At 41.5% G+C, this 16,121-nt stretch overlaps 2 protein-coding genes across 3 annotated transcripts; one reads left to right on the top strand and one right to left on the bottom strand.

The window, feature by feature from the left end:
* Nucleotides 1–316: 316 nt before the first annotated feature.
* On the bottom strand, nt 317–9,447 carry rps6kb1b (ribosomal protein S6 kinase b, polypeptide 1b). Of its 2 annotated transcripts, XM_033631015.2 has the most exons (15): nt 9,272–9,447; nt 7,955–7,998; nt 7,735–7,855; nt 7,471–7,539; nt 5,351–5,498; nt 5,148–5,205; nt 4,216–4,316; nt 3,897–3,987; nt 3,620–3,710; nt 3,405–3,512; nt 3,239–3,301; nt 2,882–2,959; nt 2,472–2,579; nt 2,004–2,116; nt 317–1,072 (listed from the first exon to the last, which is right to left on the bottom strand). In XM_033631015.2, the coding sequence occupies exons 1-15, from the start codon at nt 9,338–9,340 to the stop codon at nt 817–819; spliced, it is 1,518 nt and encodes a 505-aa protein (XP_033486906.1). In that variant the 5' UTR covers nt 9,341–9,447; the 3' UTR covers nt 317–816. The 2 variants fall into 2 exon arrangements, with proteins under 2 accessions (XP_033486906.1, XP_078023306.1); XM_078167180.1 differs by lacking the exons at nt 7,955–7,998; nt 9,272–9,447 and having other exon boundaries at nt 7,685–7,765.
* Nucleotides 9,448–11,115: 1,668 nt separating this feature from the next.
* tubd1 (tubulin, delta 1) lies at nt 11,116–14,712 on the top strand. Its single transcript, XM_033631860.2, has 8 exons — nt 11,116–11,467; nt 11,545–11,692; nt 11,774–11,990; nt 12,086–12,317; nt 13,482–13,646; nt 13,788–13,916; nt 14,016–14,199; nt 14,350–14,712. The coding sequence occupies exons 1-8, from the start codon at nt 11,317–11,319 to the stop codon at nt 14,453–14,455; spliced, it is 1,332 nt and encodes a 443-aa protein (XP_033487751.1). The 5' UTR covers nt 11,116–11,316; the 3' UTR covers nt 14,456–14,712.
* The last annotated feature ends 1,409 nt before the right edge of the window (nt 14,713–16,121 follow it).

Here is a 16,121-nt window from a genome sequence, read left to right on the forward strand (position 1 = left end):
CCATGGTGATCAAGCTCAATTATGTCTGGTGATGCGTCAGATAATCCAGTGATACATCCCACGGTGTCGTGCGCCTGAAGAGCAGATAATTGATGTATGGTTCCCACATCAAATAAGCCATCCACAACACCAATGCTGAAAGAATGTAAAAAGTCAACATCTTTTTTTTCTTGTTTAATTTCGGCTCTCTGATTCATCACTGATGTATAGCACAGTTAATGCATCCACTTTGTAAAACATCGTAAGACATAAAGCTATATTCATCAACACCAGAACGCCTGCTTGTCCGCTGCTCACAACCATCATTTCTTTGATCTTTTTCAATAATAAACCTAATTTTTATCATTTAATTTTGAGCCAGTGACTGTCAACATCTCCCAAACGGATGCAATTACCTTGCTGGCATTCATTCAAATAGCACAAAGCACTTTGGACGTCGTCTTGTACAGTAGACTGGCTGCATTTTAGAGTAAATTGCTTGCATACTGTGTGATACATCATCGCCCATCATTTCCATGTCGCTCCTCATGTTTCCAGTCCTACTAGTCCAGTTCAGAAAGGTCATGAGACCTGAGGTGTCGGAGGAGAAGTGGTGAGGCGGTGATGTCGTTGGTAGCTCTTAACTGCAGCACGCTGGAGTCCCAGACCCACACACAAACTCCAGGTTGTGACAGTATATGGAGTGAGCGGATGTGCAATTTTGGATTTGAATTGTCTCTAGCATCCTTAATCTTTTTGCTTTGTTTCTTAAAAAATATCAAAGAAAAAAAAGAAAAAGAGTCACGAAATAAACTCTCCTAAAGAGGCGTTGGTGGGTCATAGGTTCATACGTAAATGCTCGGGCCGTTTGGCCACGACGGGATAAGCTTGCTGCTTCATCTGAGCCAGGTTGACCCCGGTAGGCTGACGGATGGGAAGAGGGGCCGAGGCTTCGGAGCTCGTTGTGACGTCCATCTGCTCTGGGGTGGACAGCTCCATGGCCTGGTCCTGAGGTGACTGGAGGACGCTTGGTCCTCCGCCTTGGAGAAGGGGACTCCGGGCCCAGCAGTCCCCCCCTGAGAACTTGACTGGGCTGAAAGGACAAGAGGAGAGCGGGGAAACGGACAGATGTCACTGAGAGGAATTTGTAACCATGACAACCATTGTTATTTTGTGATACTCCTGGTCTTCAAGAGCTAAATTCAGCCTTGGTGACCAGAACTGAGACACAACATTTTAGGAGAGCAGACATCTGTGATTAATCCATTAGTCTGCATGATAAAGAAAGCCAAAACCCAGCATTATTAATGACATGACAACAGAAACAATAACATTTTCATGATGTGGGTTTAATTAACTGTGAAATGTTGGTGTTGGACTAATCAAGTGGAGCTAGTCATATGTAATTATCACAAACATACTGTAGGACAGCCGGTTTTCCTTTGTTTGACCTCAGAAGAACTCAAGCTGGATTTATAAATAAATTACTTGGGAGGAAACTGGAATCATTTTTAAATCATTTATTTGTATTATTTTTGTTATATAGGGAAAAACAAAATTAGTTAAAAACCAGGATCGTTAAACACGTTTTATATTGGTATTCCATGTGTTTAGTGCTGAGATTCTGCGCTATGAAAGGTTGTGGCTCCCTCTGTTGGGAAGTACTGGTTGTTCTGGCTGCAGTCACCTATAATTAATCCTACCTGTGTATACTGTTTGTGACACTGCCAGGATACAAGCTGAAGAAGGGCATCTTGCCCGAAATTTCCATGTGGCAATATATAACAGTCAAATTAAAGAGCTTCCAAAGTCTTCACTTTCTTATCATTTACATTAAGGATGGAGCACCCAGTCAAGGTTTAATTTGCGAGTCGAGTCCATTATGAAATGTTTAAATCAAAAATATACAACAAGAATTGAGTGCAATGAAGTGAGGACAGATTAAAGACCCACTGTGGGAACATGAGGTTAACCAGTGAAAAAGTCAACCAGTGCTCGTACCTGCTGCAGACACACTGACGTACCTGAGAGGTGTTCTCGGGCTGCCCATGATCCGTCGAGGTGAGCGGATCTTTGGCTCAAATGAGAACCTTTCTTTGATGTTTTCCAGGACAGATGGAGCGACGTATGTGAAACCCTACGGAAACAAAGACGTCAGAGACAAACGCACGTACAGCAGGTGCACGGTCACATCTGACGCAGCAGTGTGAGCTGTGGACTTTAGCAATGTTGTGACTTTAAATCTGATATTTCCCAATTGGTTTCTTTTATTCATGCTGCTCTGTGATGCTCAGAAAATGCTGATTAACTACAAGCCTGATTAAAGAATTACACGTTTATGTGCAAACCTGTGGTGCTTTTTTTTATCATTACAAACTGAAATGGAAAGTAATTCAGATGAAATTGAACTGCTAGCGAGTCTCTTTCTTTTGTGATCAAGAAATAACAGAACAAACACAAGATGGGGAAAGTAACACAGTCAGAGAAGTTACCAGGAAGGCTTGATTGGCACTCTCACTGAGGGTCGAGTCATCCGGGCTGTCAACTGGCGTCTGACTGGTGAACTTCGAGTCGAACTGACTCACATCTTCAGCTGATTGCTGCAGAGATAGACGGGAAGACAAGCACAGGTGAGGAGGTGTAGCAACACGAGGAGATGTGTCAACTAACAACACTTAGGTCTGAAACAAGAGACGACCTGGGTTCAATTACCGAAACTTGTTTGGTTGGTTTAATGTGGGTAGGTAACCAGAAATAAAATCCATCTCACAAAAAAAAAGACTTGAGCTTCTAAAGTAGCTTCAGTTGTGAATTCACAGAGATCTAATTTCAACATTTAGCATTCTCAAATTTCCCACCATAAAACTCAGACCTACTTGTGGTCTGCTCCTCTGACACTCACCAGGAAAGGTTTGAAGGGAGGCTCCACTTTCCGAGCCAACAAATCCTCCCAGTTGATGTGTCTAAAGAAGAGATGAGCCTACGGGATATCAAATACAAAAAGAGGGACAAACAACATAGCTTTTAGTCTGGGAATGTTTAAACAGACTACTATTCATCTAACCACAGCTTTTTCCAATACATGAGTGTGTGCGCGTTAGTGTCAGGATGTCCTGGGACATGGACTGTGCACATCAGGGTCTTTGGGTTTGCAAAGTTGTACTTCTAGTAACTTAAACTAGCTGCTTGTTGCAGATTAAAAAAGCATTACACTCCCTTTTATGTGCTTATGAAAATATCTGGTGATATTTGTTCTCACCTGCACCTCTGTGGCATCTCCTGCTCCTGCTCCCAGCCGCGATGAAGCGTTCCTCTTCAGCAACTGTACAACCAGCAGTCAAATGTCAGACGAATACTTTCACAACTCCACATTTAATTTGGGTAGACTTGTGTGTGATAAAAGTTTTTAAATAAACAGGAGATACCCGTTTCAGGAGATCTCTTGCTTCTTGTGTGAGGTAGGGTGGGAGGCTGAGCTTACACTTCAGGATCTTGTCAATGGTCTTTTTTCGGTTTTCACCAGTGAATGGTGGCTACAGAGGGAGAAAGAGAGGAGGAGTTATTGAAACATTCCTAAATTATGTTTCATATTTTAGAACAGTCCATTATAAATAGTGAGTAAGAATGTTTTGTAACTGACCGCCCCTGTGAGCATGTCGTACATCAGAGCGCCCAGACTCCACCAGTCCACTGCTCTGTTGTGTCCACTTCTCATCAAGATCTCCGGGGCCCTGCAACACAGTGAGTGCACATATCTTACTAATGAGTTAATGCTAATGAGTCAACAGTAAGCGTGAAAGATGACGGAGATCAAGTGTATGAGTGAGCAAGGAAGCATATTTGTATGCAAGTGCATCAAAGAGACAGCACTAGTGTGATTAACGGAGTGAGGAGGAAAATGAAAGCGCACAGCTTACATGTATTCGATGGTGCCGCAGAAAGTGTGGGTGACTGTGCCGTCGTGAATCGACTCTTTACACAGCCCGAAGTCTGTTAGCTTTACATGGCCTGGTAAAAAAAAAAAAAAAAACATCACATATTCAGATGCACTTATTTACAAATTTTTGTGGCAGATACACAACTGTGTTAAATCCCTTTATTTACTGTTATTTATGCGACATTTGGAATGTTTTAAGGTCAGATACTAGGTAATCTGAGACATTTTTTGGACAAATAATGCAGGATGGTTTGAGTTACTTTCATCACATGCACACATGGATACCAACACACACACACCTTGGCTGTTGAGCATGATATTTTCAGGCTTTAGGTCTCTGTAGATGATGCCCTTCTGGTGCAGGTGGCCCAGAGCCATGGAGATCTCTGCCAGGTAGAAACTACAGAGAGAAACAAAGAAAACATTTTAATGAATACATTAACTTCACGCCAAAAAATAGTGCTTTATTTCTAAATGAGGATCCAAAGATCTGATATGCATTTAGTACCAATATACCATGTGCTTGTGGTCAGTTTCATTTCACTGATGAGGAAGTGTGGGCAGCCTTGCTATAGTTACCTGCAGTTAACCTGGTTGATCAAATCTGTGTTCAGACAAAATTTCAAAACTTCTCCATGACTTTTTAAGGACCCATAATATAATTTTCACTTCGGAAAAGCATATACTTCACTGTGTGTGCTGCACTTGCTGGCCTGGTTATGGTACTTTTCTACACATACACATGCAGGAGAGTCTCGCTTCCTGTAACAAACGCTGCCACACTAAATCACAAATACACGTAGCGTCTCAAAGCGGAAGGCTTGGCTGGTAAAAGTCATGGAAAATGAGAACCGTGCAAGTTTACCATTTGCATCAAGCATCAACTAAGTTGTTTGATTTGCCTTACTTGACATTGCACGTTCTTTAATGTGAGTACTGCGGATCGCAACATCGATGCTGAAACAATCTATCGCGCAGCCCTGAGTTGACGCATATTAGGGCTACGTTATGTCAATGGCTAACTTACAGAAAATAAATTTGCTGTTATGTTACATTCGAGAGAAGGTTATCCCCAGAAGATTACTGTAACAATAAATTTCATTCCAAACCACAAAATTCCATGACTTTTCCAGGTTTTCCATGACCGTGGGAACCCTGCTCATGACAGATGACACCGATAGTCTGCTTAGATGTGTGTACATCCCTAGTCAATATAAAAATGAACACTCACCAGGCTGTGTCTTCCATGAAGATGCCCTCCCTCTCCAGCTGCATGAAAAGTTCCCCTCCTGCACAGGTGAACACATTTTGATGCTGTTAACATGGGTATATGCATACTATGCTTTAATCTTCCTGCAGAGTGTGTGTTTGTGCCAGGTGTGTGTGTGTGCGTGTGTGTGTGTGTGTGTGTGTGTGTGCAGTTCCTGTACTGACCACTCAGGTACTCCAGGATGAGATACAGCTTTCCTCCTGTCTGGAAGGCGTAGATGAGATCAACTATGAAGGGATGCTTCACCTCCTCCAGGATGTTCCTCTCTGCCTTGGTATGGGCTGTGTCCTTGGCGTTGCGGACAATCATAGCCTGGTGCCCCCATTCAGAGGAAGTGTATCAACATCAGTCACACAGCGGTGAAACCACACAACAAAACTGTCCTGTCAACAGGCTGTGTATTACTGCCTTATGAGCTGCTTGGTTGTTTGTCCTGGATGACTAACAGCGAGACAGTGAACGTATTCCTCTAAAACACCTGAGAGCTGAGCAATTAAAGCAACTATGTCACTGAGATACAGGAGTGTCGTTTCTTAATTATTGCTGATCTAGTTTAAGTAATAAATAAAGTTTAACAGATGCAGGTCATTCTTCTTGTCCTTAATTATCACTCACTTAAAGAAATGCAACACTACAGCTTTACAATGAACTCTGTGTTTTGAAACTGGAGAATAATGATGTCAACAGACTGGGCGCTCCTGCGGTTTTATATGTACAGTGCCTTCCGTTCCCCTGGCTCCCCGCACTCTTCCTCTCCTCTCTCCTGCTCCTGGTTGTTTATGTTTGCTAACCACTTCTGTCAGAAAGCTAAAGAGCTGCCTGTCAGCACCAATGTTGTCTCAGCTTTGAGCGTCAGAACCACGACAACAGATGGAGCTCCAACAGGCAGATGGAGGCTGTGATGAGCCCCTTTGAGTCTAAGGGTGCAGCACAGGCTGGCTGACGGACTGAGGAGTCTGCAAACTTTCACTTTTTTGCTGAGACTGATCATGAATCATGAATTTTCAGCCCCTTCTCACTCGCCAACCGGGGCTTTGTTCACTTTACTGGGCTACCGATAAACTGTCAAGAGTAACTACTTGTCATCCACTAACTGCTCTACTGCGCTATGGGCTGTTACTTTTGTTGGATAATCTGGGCCCGTGTTTATTAAGCATCTCAGAGTCACCGTGGTTCAAATCTTCGTGTTGTTTATGAGCCTTTCTGCACACACAGCAAAGAATCAAAGTTCTCATTTAAGAGTACATGACATGATTGGTATATGACAGTGATTAATTAATGATGACTTGTAGGACTTGTAGTGATTTTCTCAGGGGTATATATAAAATCAACACACTCAAAACAGGCTGAATTAAACAGAAAAATAGTTTTTACAGCATTATGTCACTTGTATTACAAGCTAGTTTCACTCACAAAAACACTATATATTTATTTTATCTGGGCATAAAAATTACACACAATTTACATATTAATATATGATTATGTTTTGAAGTGGGACAATAGCAGCCATAGCTGTTAAGTCCTACATTATTGCTGTTGTAGCTATATTTTCTGTTTTTTATTAAACTGCAATAACATTTTAACTTTTCATCCTTGACAAATTCTGATTTTTACTTTAGTCTGGTTTTTGAAAAATCTTGTTTTAAATGTATTTTTTTTGACATTGTGTATTTGTACAGAGTGTATTTGCATATTTGTCCTGTGTACCCGCTGGGAACTCCTAACAGGTTAGGACAGTTCTGCAGCTCTCCTGAAACCCCAGATAGACATGATGGATTTCCTCAGCTGAGATAGCATACTCCTCAGCCGAAATGCGGGACTGCCTGTGAGTCACTCCGAGAATTTTGGGCAAGTCAGGACTGATTTCTTACTCTGGGATGCGTTGTAAACACGGGCCTTGGACTCTACCCCAAAACTACAAGCCTTTATCAAAGCAGCGCTGCCACTTTGAAGCTGAACGATTGAAACGACCGGTTGAAATCTGGCAGGTCTTCAACGTGTCACTGGGGGTCATTTTAGCCAATCAAGCAGAAGCAGTGTGAACATCCAGCGGAATCTAATGGGCTGAGGCAGAGTGTTTTAAGTGCCAAGACTGCAGCAGCGCAGATGGCACTCTACCAACTAGCAGTGAAATCTTACCCCACCACTGGCTTCAAGGACAGCCAATATTTGCAGACAGAAGCACCATAATGTTTATTTGTAATAACAAGCAGGCAGTTACGTTCACAGGACACAAAGTGAGAGCAGCTTGCTCTAATTGAAGCCATTAAGCAGAAAGAAGTACCTTTTTTAAAACTTTCATGGCAAATATTTTGCCCGCTGCGGCTCCAACAACTTTCCGAACTTGAAAAACCTGCACAGAAGGGAAAATGATTGACGTGTTTAAAACAGATCAACACTTCAAAGAATTTAAAGTCAGTACAACTCAGTTCTTGACATTATAGTGGGAATATAATCCACAGTTTGCATTTGTAGGAGCGTGTGCATGTCAAGTGTACTTTTTCGTGTACTTTCTCAAGGCTTGCTGCGTCTTGGGTACCACAAGTACCTTTCCATATCCACCTTTCCCCAGGACCCGCAGCAGCTCAAAGCACTCCGGTCGGATGTTCTCTGTCCCCTGGTTGACGTTGTCCTCCGATATCTCGATCTTCTCGCAGTCGTCCATGTTGCTGCAGAGACACACTTAATGCACTGTGCTCTTGTGCAATTGTTTCTCACTGATTGGGTTGCAAAAACTATACATGAACCCCAAACACAAGAATACTTACAACTCGAATCCACTGCACTGGTCCATGATGTCGCCGATTTGAACCTGGTAGGAAGAAGTAGAAAAGAACAACATAAACAAAAGTAATTTTTCATTCGATAATCTCAAAACAACGTGTCTGCATTTCCATTTCTTTCTTGTGCATACACACTTTGTCTGTTTAAATACTGTGATAATTAAGATTTTATAATGCTTGCCTTCCTATAACCTATGAATAAACAGCTATATACAGGATAATGGCTGAAATAAAATAGAGAAACCAAGCTTCTCAATTGGTCATTTTCTTGTTTCTGCATCTAGAGTTTGAGGATATGCTGCTTTTTTCATTGAAAACAAGACATATGGAGATGTCGCTCTGGATCCAGGAGACTGTGAGGGACACTTTTTTGCTATTTCTGCCACTTTATAGCCCGAACAACCAATCAGTTAATGAAGAAATAAATCGTCAGATTGATTGCTCATGAAATCAATAATCACTAGTTGCAGCCTGACTTAGATTTTGACCTACTGTACAGCTTGAGCCAAAATATCTGCCTGGGACTGTGATGTGACGCTGTCAAACAAGAGCTGATGTGATGCAAGAGTTGCCCAAGCTGTGCTAGATGGACATCAACATGATGCAAGGTATTAAGCAAAAGTTTTTTCATCTCATTGAAAAAATCGAAGTGTGTGCCCAAATTATTATTAGTGATATTATATTTTATTCTATAATACTAGGTTGTTGGTGATGTAGTGTGACAATTTCATAAAGCAGTAATTACACATAATTGAATAAATCACAAGTACAATTTAAAGGTTATTTTAAGTTATATGTACAGTGTAAATCTGCAGTAGTGTTATGCTGCTGCATTTCAGGTTCAGTGTGAACAGGAGCACACAGGCATCAGCCTTAAGTCCATACAGCCCCACTCTGCAACAGTCTTGCCAAAATAAACTGTTGCACACCGAGCCACATTTATCACTGCAGCACCTCTGGCCAAGTAAGGCTCTGCTTGCACAACTCCAACATGACAGCGAGGGTTTTTAAATGACACAGCGTTAGTAAAGCATGCAGCTCATCACCAGCTATCATGACCTGTCTAATAAAAACACAACAAGTGACAGCTCTGTCATGATCGCTGTCATGCTAACGGCGGCGAGCTAGCATTAGCCTCGGCTAACCCTGCTGTGAAAAAGGCCCGAGAGCTCCGGCTGCAGGAGCAGGCCCGCGGTGGCTGGCAGGCTAGCAGGCTAGCAGGCTAACAGCTAGCTACTTTGCGTGAAGAGTTTCTGCTGTGACAACTCTCGCAGTTGCGTTCAACATCTTCCGTCAAAGTACCTCCTCATTCTCATCGTCGGAGACATTTTCCTCCGGCTGATCCAAATCAATGTCAAACACTCCAGCCATGGCAGCGCTTCGCTCGGATCGCTCTGTCACAGACCGCAAGAATAGCAGGCGTCCCCCACCTCATGGACAAACACACACGGCCGCCATAACCGGCTACTACACTGAGCATGCGCATTGCTACACTCGACAAAAGGGGCGGTAACCTGAGCTTTTATTTTGTCACAATATATAAAATTAACTATTAAATTAACCCTTTTAGACATTTCCATTGCCTTTGATAATTACAACAACATTTTAAAACAACTTTTAGATTTTCTATATGGTGTAAGAAAAAATTAAAAGATGATAAGAAAAGGAATATATAAAATAAAGGGAAAAAATATCTAATAAAAAAATTAATTCTGAAAACTCTAACATCCTCCAATGAAATAGAATAAAATAAAACAAACACAACTATTCTGACTGAACTATTCCAATCTCTGGAAACACCTGTAAATATTGAGATAAATATTCAGGTCATAAACATACTTGGGCTCTGTTGAGTACTAAAATCATTAAAAAGAAGGCAACTGAACCCACGTTTAACAAACTGTTAGCTGTCAGGGACTCATTACTTATGAGATGGGAGTGGATGGTGCAAAATGGGGGAGACACGTCAAAAAAAAATTAGCACTGGGAAGAGACTTTTTTTATTTTGGCACAGGGGAGGGACATACAGTTTTGAATGGTTATATTTTGTATTTATTTTAAATAACCCCGAAAAGAAAGAACCCCAAATTTGAAAGGTATGTTTTCTTTAAGAATCGCCACAATCACACCATTTATCATAGCCAGAAATGTAAAAACAGAAATCATCATCAAATTTACAACAGTCCTCTGATGTGTTATTTTGAAGGAGGATTTGATTTTTGCTGAGAAAATAAGCTGGCTGTTTTTGTGATAACTCTCATTAAAGTGCTGTTTGCCCATTGCATTAATAAATAAATAAATAAATAATATTAAATTAAATAATTAATATTATTATTTTTGATCAATATTATTAATATTAAATAAAATAAATTAAATCAATAATAATATAGACAATCCCTGATGCATTTTTTTCATGTCTGCCCACAAACATCCTAAAAAGATAATAAAAACTAAAAAATAATACTGCTGATAGGCCATACTACTACTACTACTACTACTAATAATAATAATAATAATGATAATACTTATTATCGTTAATATCATTATTATTATTAGTAGTATAGCCTGCTGTAAATTATATTTTATTACTAAATTATGTTGTTGTTGGGGTTTTATTGGGCAACCTTTTATCCATAGAAATACTTTTGTATGGAAGGGTAATGCTGCCACACCAGGAAAAAAAAAATGGGTCAGTATTATGTTATAACGTGAAAAGTTTATTGTTCTAACAAGAAGTTTTTCACGTTATAACAATACATTTTCACGTTATAACAGGATAATTTATATTATTAAGACATTAAAAGTTCCACATTATAGTGCAATATTTGGTCTTGGGAGGAGGAGCACCCATATACTCCAGTTGTGATTTGACACTTGGCTCTTTGCAATGAACAGGCATCAACATGGCCCAAAACAACATGAAACTTTTCACATTTTTACAATATAAATTATCACGTTTTAACATGAAACTGTATTGTTCTAACAAGAAAAAAGTCTTGTTAAAACAATACACTTCTCTCGTTATAACGACCCATTATTTTTTTCCTGATGTGGCAGCAATACGCTTCCGTACTTTTGTCCTTTTACCACACACAAAAAGGAGTTTTATTTTGAAGGCCTTGGCAGTTTAGACCGGAAATGCCATTCTAACTTCTCGTGGCGGCAGAAAACAGCTCGAGCACCACTCTAACAACATGAAGTGACAGCTCCGTGGACTCAGTTTTAAAACCTTTAACTCGCAGTATGAATTCACCGTTAGATTTCAGGCTGTAGATATGTTCTCACACTGTTATCGGACAACTGTCGATCCTTCTGGAAAGTCTCCACTCTGCACACCTGAGTGAAACATGTCCATAGTAACAGTTCAACTCGGTCAGTGCGGTAACCAGGTGGGTCACGAGCTGTTAGACGTCATCTGCAACGATCCTCAGGAGGGACAGAGGAAGGTGTACAGCTCAGCCAGCTGTGAGAGGTTCTTCCACCAGTCTACACATGGAGGTAACACACCTGTTCACCTGCTCTGTGTGACGTATGTCTGCTTCCTGTCTGTACTTATACACACACCTGTCTCCCAGAGCTTGTAGCCAGGGCGGTGCTGATAGACATGGAGCCCAAAGTGATCAACCAGAGCATCAGCAGGGCTGCAAAGTCTGGCAGGTGGAGGTATGGAGAGGCCTCACACTTCAGCCAGAAGCAGGGCTCTGGGAACAACTGGGCGAATGGGTGAGGACATTTTACACCACCTTTTCTCTAGAATATAAAAACTAAAACTAAAGTTGGTAATGTGCTTCCTGTGTCCCACAGGTACTGCGTCCACGGGCCTCGTCACAGAGCTGTGGTGGAGGAGCTGGTGAGGCGAGAGGTGGAGCGCTGTGACAGACTGGCTGGACTCATGGCCATGATGAGTGTGGCAGGGGGGACAGGGTCTGGGGTTGGCACTTATGTTACCGAGTGTCTCCGAGACATCTATCCCAAGTCCTTCATCCTCAACCACCTCACCTGGCCGTATGGGACTGGAGAGGTATGGACACAGCTGTCAGGTGCCTCTTGGTATCCGACTAGTCTTTGATATTAGTTCATTATAATGTGTTATTAAATCTGTTCTTTTCCTTTCAGGTGATAGTCCAGAACTACAACTCCGTGCTGACGCTGGCTCATCTCTACCAGCTGTCAGACGCCATCCTGGTGCACGAGAACGACACGGTGCACAGGGTCTGCAGTCAGCTGCTCAACATCAAACACATCTCCTTCAGTGATGTCAACAGGGTGATTGCTCACCAGCTGGGAAGCGTCCTGCAGCCCGTGCTCACTGCTGACTCCCATGGAGCCTACAGCAGGAATCCTCTGGGTGAGAGAAGGCCAAGACACAGCAACTCACACACACACACACACACACACACATACATACACCAGGTTTACCACAGGGTATGGTTTTCCTGAAACTGGATTAGGAGAGGTGTAATCTGAACAGGAAAAGCTAGAAAATTTGTGTTGAGGGTGATAAATCACAAACAGTGCACAGTTACTGACCGTTCTCCATCACCCGGCAGTGGTTGGTCAGTCAAAATGCAATAAACTGCTCTTCATCTAACCTATGTGTGAAGCAGCATACTGTTTTTCTCCATAGATAGATAGATAGATATAGATAAATATAGATATACTGTGTAGCATTACTGGCATTAGTTTTTCTGTGCAGCTATCAATCATGGACATAACGCAGTAGGGGCATTGGGGCAGCAGTACCTCAGTCTATAGGGACCTATAGGGCTGGGAACCAGAAGGTTGCGACTTCAAGTCCCAGTCCGGACCAAACATGGAGCGTGGACTGGTAGCTGGAGAGGTGCCAGTTCACCTCCTGGGCACTGCCGAGGTGCCCTAGAGCAAGGCACAGGACCCCCAACTGTCAGGGGTGCCTGTCTGTGGGCAGCTGCCTCACTCTGACATCTCTCAGTTTAATGTATGTATAGGTATATATACAGCTTATCGCCATAGGTGTCGTCAAAGAGAACAAAATGGAGATCTTCGAGATTGTAATTTAAATTCTTAGAAAAGGAAATGGAAAACTGAACTGAAGTCCTCATTATTTTGGCATCAACTGTTTCCGCCACTCATTCAGCCATGCCGATAGGTAGCAATAGGTGCCCCGGGCCAAGTGCAAAAAAACTTCTTTATTCCCCGTGCAATAACTCTTTTAAATTCTGATATGTAAGGCACATGTGAAATTAGCACTTTAAATGACTGTTTTTTACTGTGGGTTTTATTATGTTATTGTGATGTACTGTATTGTTTTTATGTATTGTACTATTCATTCTGTGTTGTTTTAAATGGTCTGTCCTGACTGCAAGAAAAGTTTCCCTTTTGGGACAATAAAGTTACCTGAACCTGAAACAGGTTAACTAAGTTAAACTACCAACATCGTCAGGTCAAACCTGCGTACATTTAATCTTCACATGTACTCATAAACCAGCATGTCTTAACCTTAATGGTGCCATTATTCTTTAACGACTCTCAGGTGAGCTGGTGAGCGCCCTCACGTGCCACCCGGAGTACAAGCTGCTCAGTGTGTCCACTATCCCTCAGATGCCCAGTTCCTCCATCGCCTACAGCACGTTCAGCTGGCCGAGCCTGCTCAAACACCTCCGACAGATGCTCATCTCCAACACCAAGATGGAGGAAGGTGAGTTCTGCCAAAATCTGATTCGGCTCCTCAGTTTCAGTTTAGCTTATTCAGCTGTTGTATGACTTAAAAGTGGGTGTAATCAGTTACAAGTGAAATCATAAACACTTCTGAGGATGCTTGTTGTTTGTCCTGTGTCAGGTATCGACTGGCAGGTGTGTCCTCCTGCAGCCTCTGAGCGGAGCAGGAGTCTCACAGCACCCAGCTTCAACAGGTCTCTGGCCAACCTGCTCATACTGAGAGGGAAAGACGTCTACAGTGCAGAGACAGGTCAGAGAACTGGTTTATACATTGTATGCATCAGCAGCTCTGTTTTTCTTAACTCTTCAGAGTGCAGAACAAAGGGTGTGATTAATGTTCTGTGCACAGGTGGCTTCGAGGACCCAGCTCTGTACACCTCCTGGCTCTCATCAGAAGCAGCTTTCAATTTGTGGAAATCCCCAGTGCCTTTTAATAAGTATGAAAAATGTGCTACGCTGGTCAGCAACAGTCAGGCTCTGCTTAAACCTCTGGATAACATGGTGGGAAAAGCCTGGAATATGTTTGCGTCCAGGTGAGTCAGCTGCCATTACTCACAGAAGTGCTTAAATATCACTTTTAGGAAAGGCTGGGTCCAAACACATTTTCTTTTTAGCGCCCTGAGGCTGATGAAGGAAAGCCATTTAGTCACTTTCCTTTCCCTTTTTGTTTTCCTCTGTTCCAGGGCCTACATTCATCAGTACGTTAAATTTGGGATCTCAGAGGAGGACTTTCTGGACAGCTTCACATCTCTTGAGCAAGTCATTTCCAGCTACAGTCAGCTGAGCTAGAAATGGGAAACAAGCACCACTGTGCCTTCAGACTCTATGTAGATAAGACAATACCATCAAGTGGGACATTCCTGGTGCTTTTTATTTATTAAAAAAAAATAAAATGTAGATAAAAGTCTTTGACAAGCTGAATGCTATACAAATTCTTTGAGTTTGTGTTACATCTGAAGCGGCAATTTCTTCACTGGGACACCCATTCAGTCTCTTCAAAGGGAAAAATATAGAAACTATTTTTATTAAATTATATTTTAATGGGCTTTGTGATTGGGTTGTTTTGTCAACTGCTGCTTGCAAACTGACAGAACTTTTATGCCAACTAAAGCACTCAGAAAAATGGACATTTCACCAGCTACAATCCCCGCTGTCTCTGCTGAGGAAGATCACCTGTGTGGCTGAAAGCTCCAAAACAGCTACTAAATTAGACCACCAGTGAGACCAACTTGAGCTATTGTACACCATAGAGAAAGAAGGCTGTGTGTGCTGCCACATGTAGGTTGTAACCCAGCTCTATCTCAACATGTACCAACATTGTCATTCAATTTATTCACAAAAACTCCCCAGAAAAATACAAGTACAATTCATAAGAAATCTCCATTATTTCTTTTAAATGGAGCACCCTGATAAGCTAACGACAGCTTGAGAACAGGGGCCCATACATGAGGCAAATTGTATTTTAAAATGTGTTTATGAACACATCTAGATTTAAGGAAAGAATGCATGTAATATACAGCGACATTTATAACCTACAGAACTCCAAGACTAACCAAAAAAACACCTAGAAACTAAACTAACCTAATGCTGACTACTGAATGGTCCAAAGACATTTTTCCCATCAGCCTAAACAATGGTTTCACAGGTCAATTTTCACAATGAAATGGGCATTTGATCACTGGCTTTTTAACTTTCTTTTTGCCAGACGAGGGCCTTGGACCTTTAAAGCTCTTTTATTTAACTTACCATAAAACTTTAATAGCCCAGGCTATTAATTGCTTAAATTACTTAAATCAACAGGCCTATATTTGGGACAGGCCTTTAATTCCTTTAACACAAAACTGTTGCTCGCCAAGTTAAGGAAATACAATAGAATTCTTTATTTAAACCAGTATTAATATTACTTGTATAAAATTAGGTTTCAGATAACATATCAATTAGGAAATCACTCATTTGATCTAGCTCTCACGGACAGCTCATCAGAAAGAGACAGAATTTCGGCACCCAGCTTACCGACACAATACCTGTTAAACAATTCTCACAACTTGGATTTATCTTTATGAAAAACCCATTTGAGTCTTTTGATCTGAGGACCCTTATGGACTAAAGGAATACGAATAATTAACAGGGTATTCAAGGAATGGACACATAATTTGAGGTAGTCAACAACCTGGTTTTATATATCCAAAGAACTTCTATAAAAATAACTGAACTGTCTGGCAACCAGACCAGGCCTCTAATTAAGGCAGGCGTTTATTAGTCAAAATGTGTAGCCATGCTGGGCTATTAAAAGTGACTGGGCTTTTAATTGAAGTTTTACGGTATTTAAACTTCTGAGAATTCCAGACGTGCCTTTTTTGGAGCTATTATAGTTTGAAAATTTAGAAGTATTTTTGACAATAAGTAACAAAGTCACAGGGGCATCAGCTCACATAGTTTTCATCACTTTATTGTT

This window comes from Epinephelus lanceolatus, chromosome 4 (genome assembly GCF_041903045.1).
Source record: "Epinephelus lanceolatus isolate andai-2023 chromosome 4, ASM4190304v1, whole genome shotgun sequence".
NCBI classification, from domain to species: Eukaryota; Metazoa; Chordata; class Actinopteri; order Perciformes; family Serranidae; genus Epinephelus; species Epinephelus lanceolatus.

Coding starts and splice junctions, on each gene's coding strand:
- rps6kb1b (XM_033631015.2), bottom strand. CDS start 9,340: ATGGCTGGAGTGTTTGACATTGATTTGGATCAGCCGGAGGAAAATGTC. Junction 3,988..4,215: donor TATCATGCTCAACAGCCAAG/GTGTGTGTGTGT, acceptor TTTTTTTACCAG/GCCATGTAAAGCTAACAGAC. Junction 2,960..3,238: donor GAGATGCCACAGAGGTGCAG/GTGAGAACAAAT, acceptor GATATCCCGTAG/GCTCATCTCTTCTTTAGACA.
- tubd1 (XM_033631860.2), top strand. CDS start 11,317: ATGTCCATAGTAACAGTTCAACTCGGTCAGTGCGGTAACCAGGTGGGT. Junction 12,318..13,481: donor CTACAGCAGGAATCCTCTGG/GTGAGAGAAGGC, acceptor AACGACTCTCAG/GTGAGCTGGTGAGCGCCCTC. Junction 13,917..14,015: donor CGTCTACAGTGCAGAGACAG/GTCAGAGAACTG, acceptor TTCTGTGCACAG/GTGGCTTCGAGGACCCAGCT.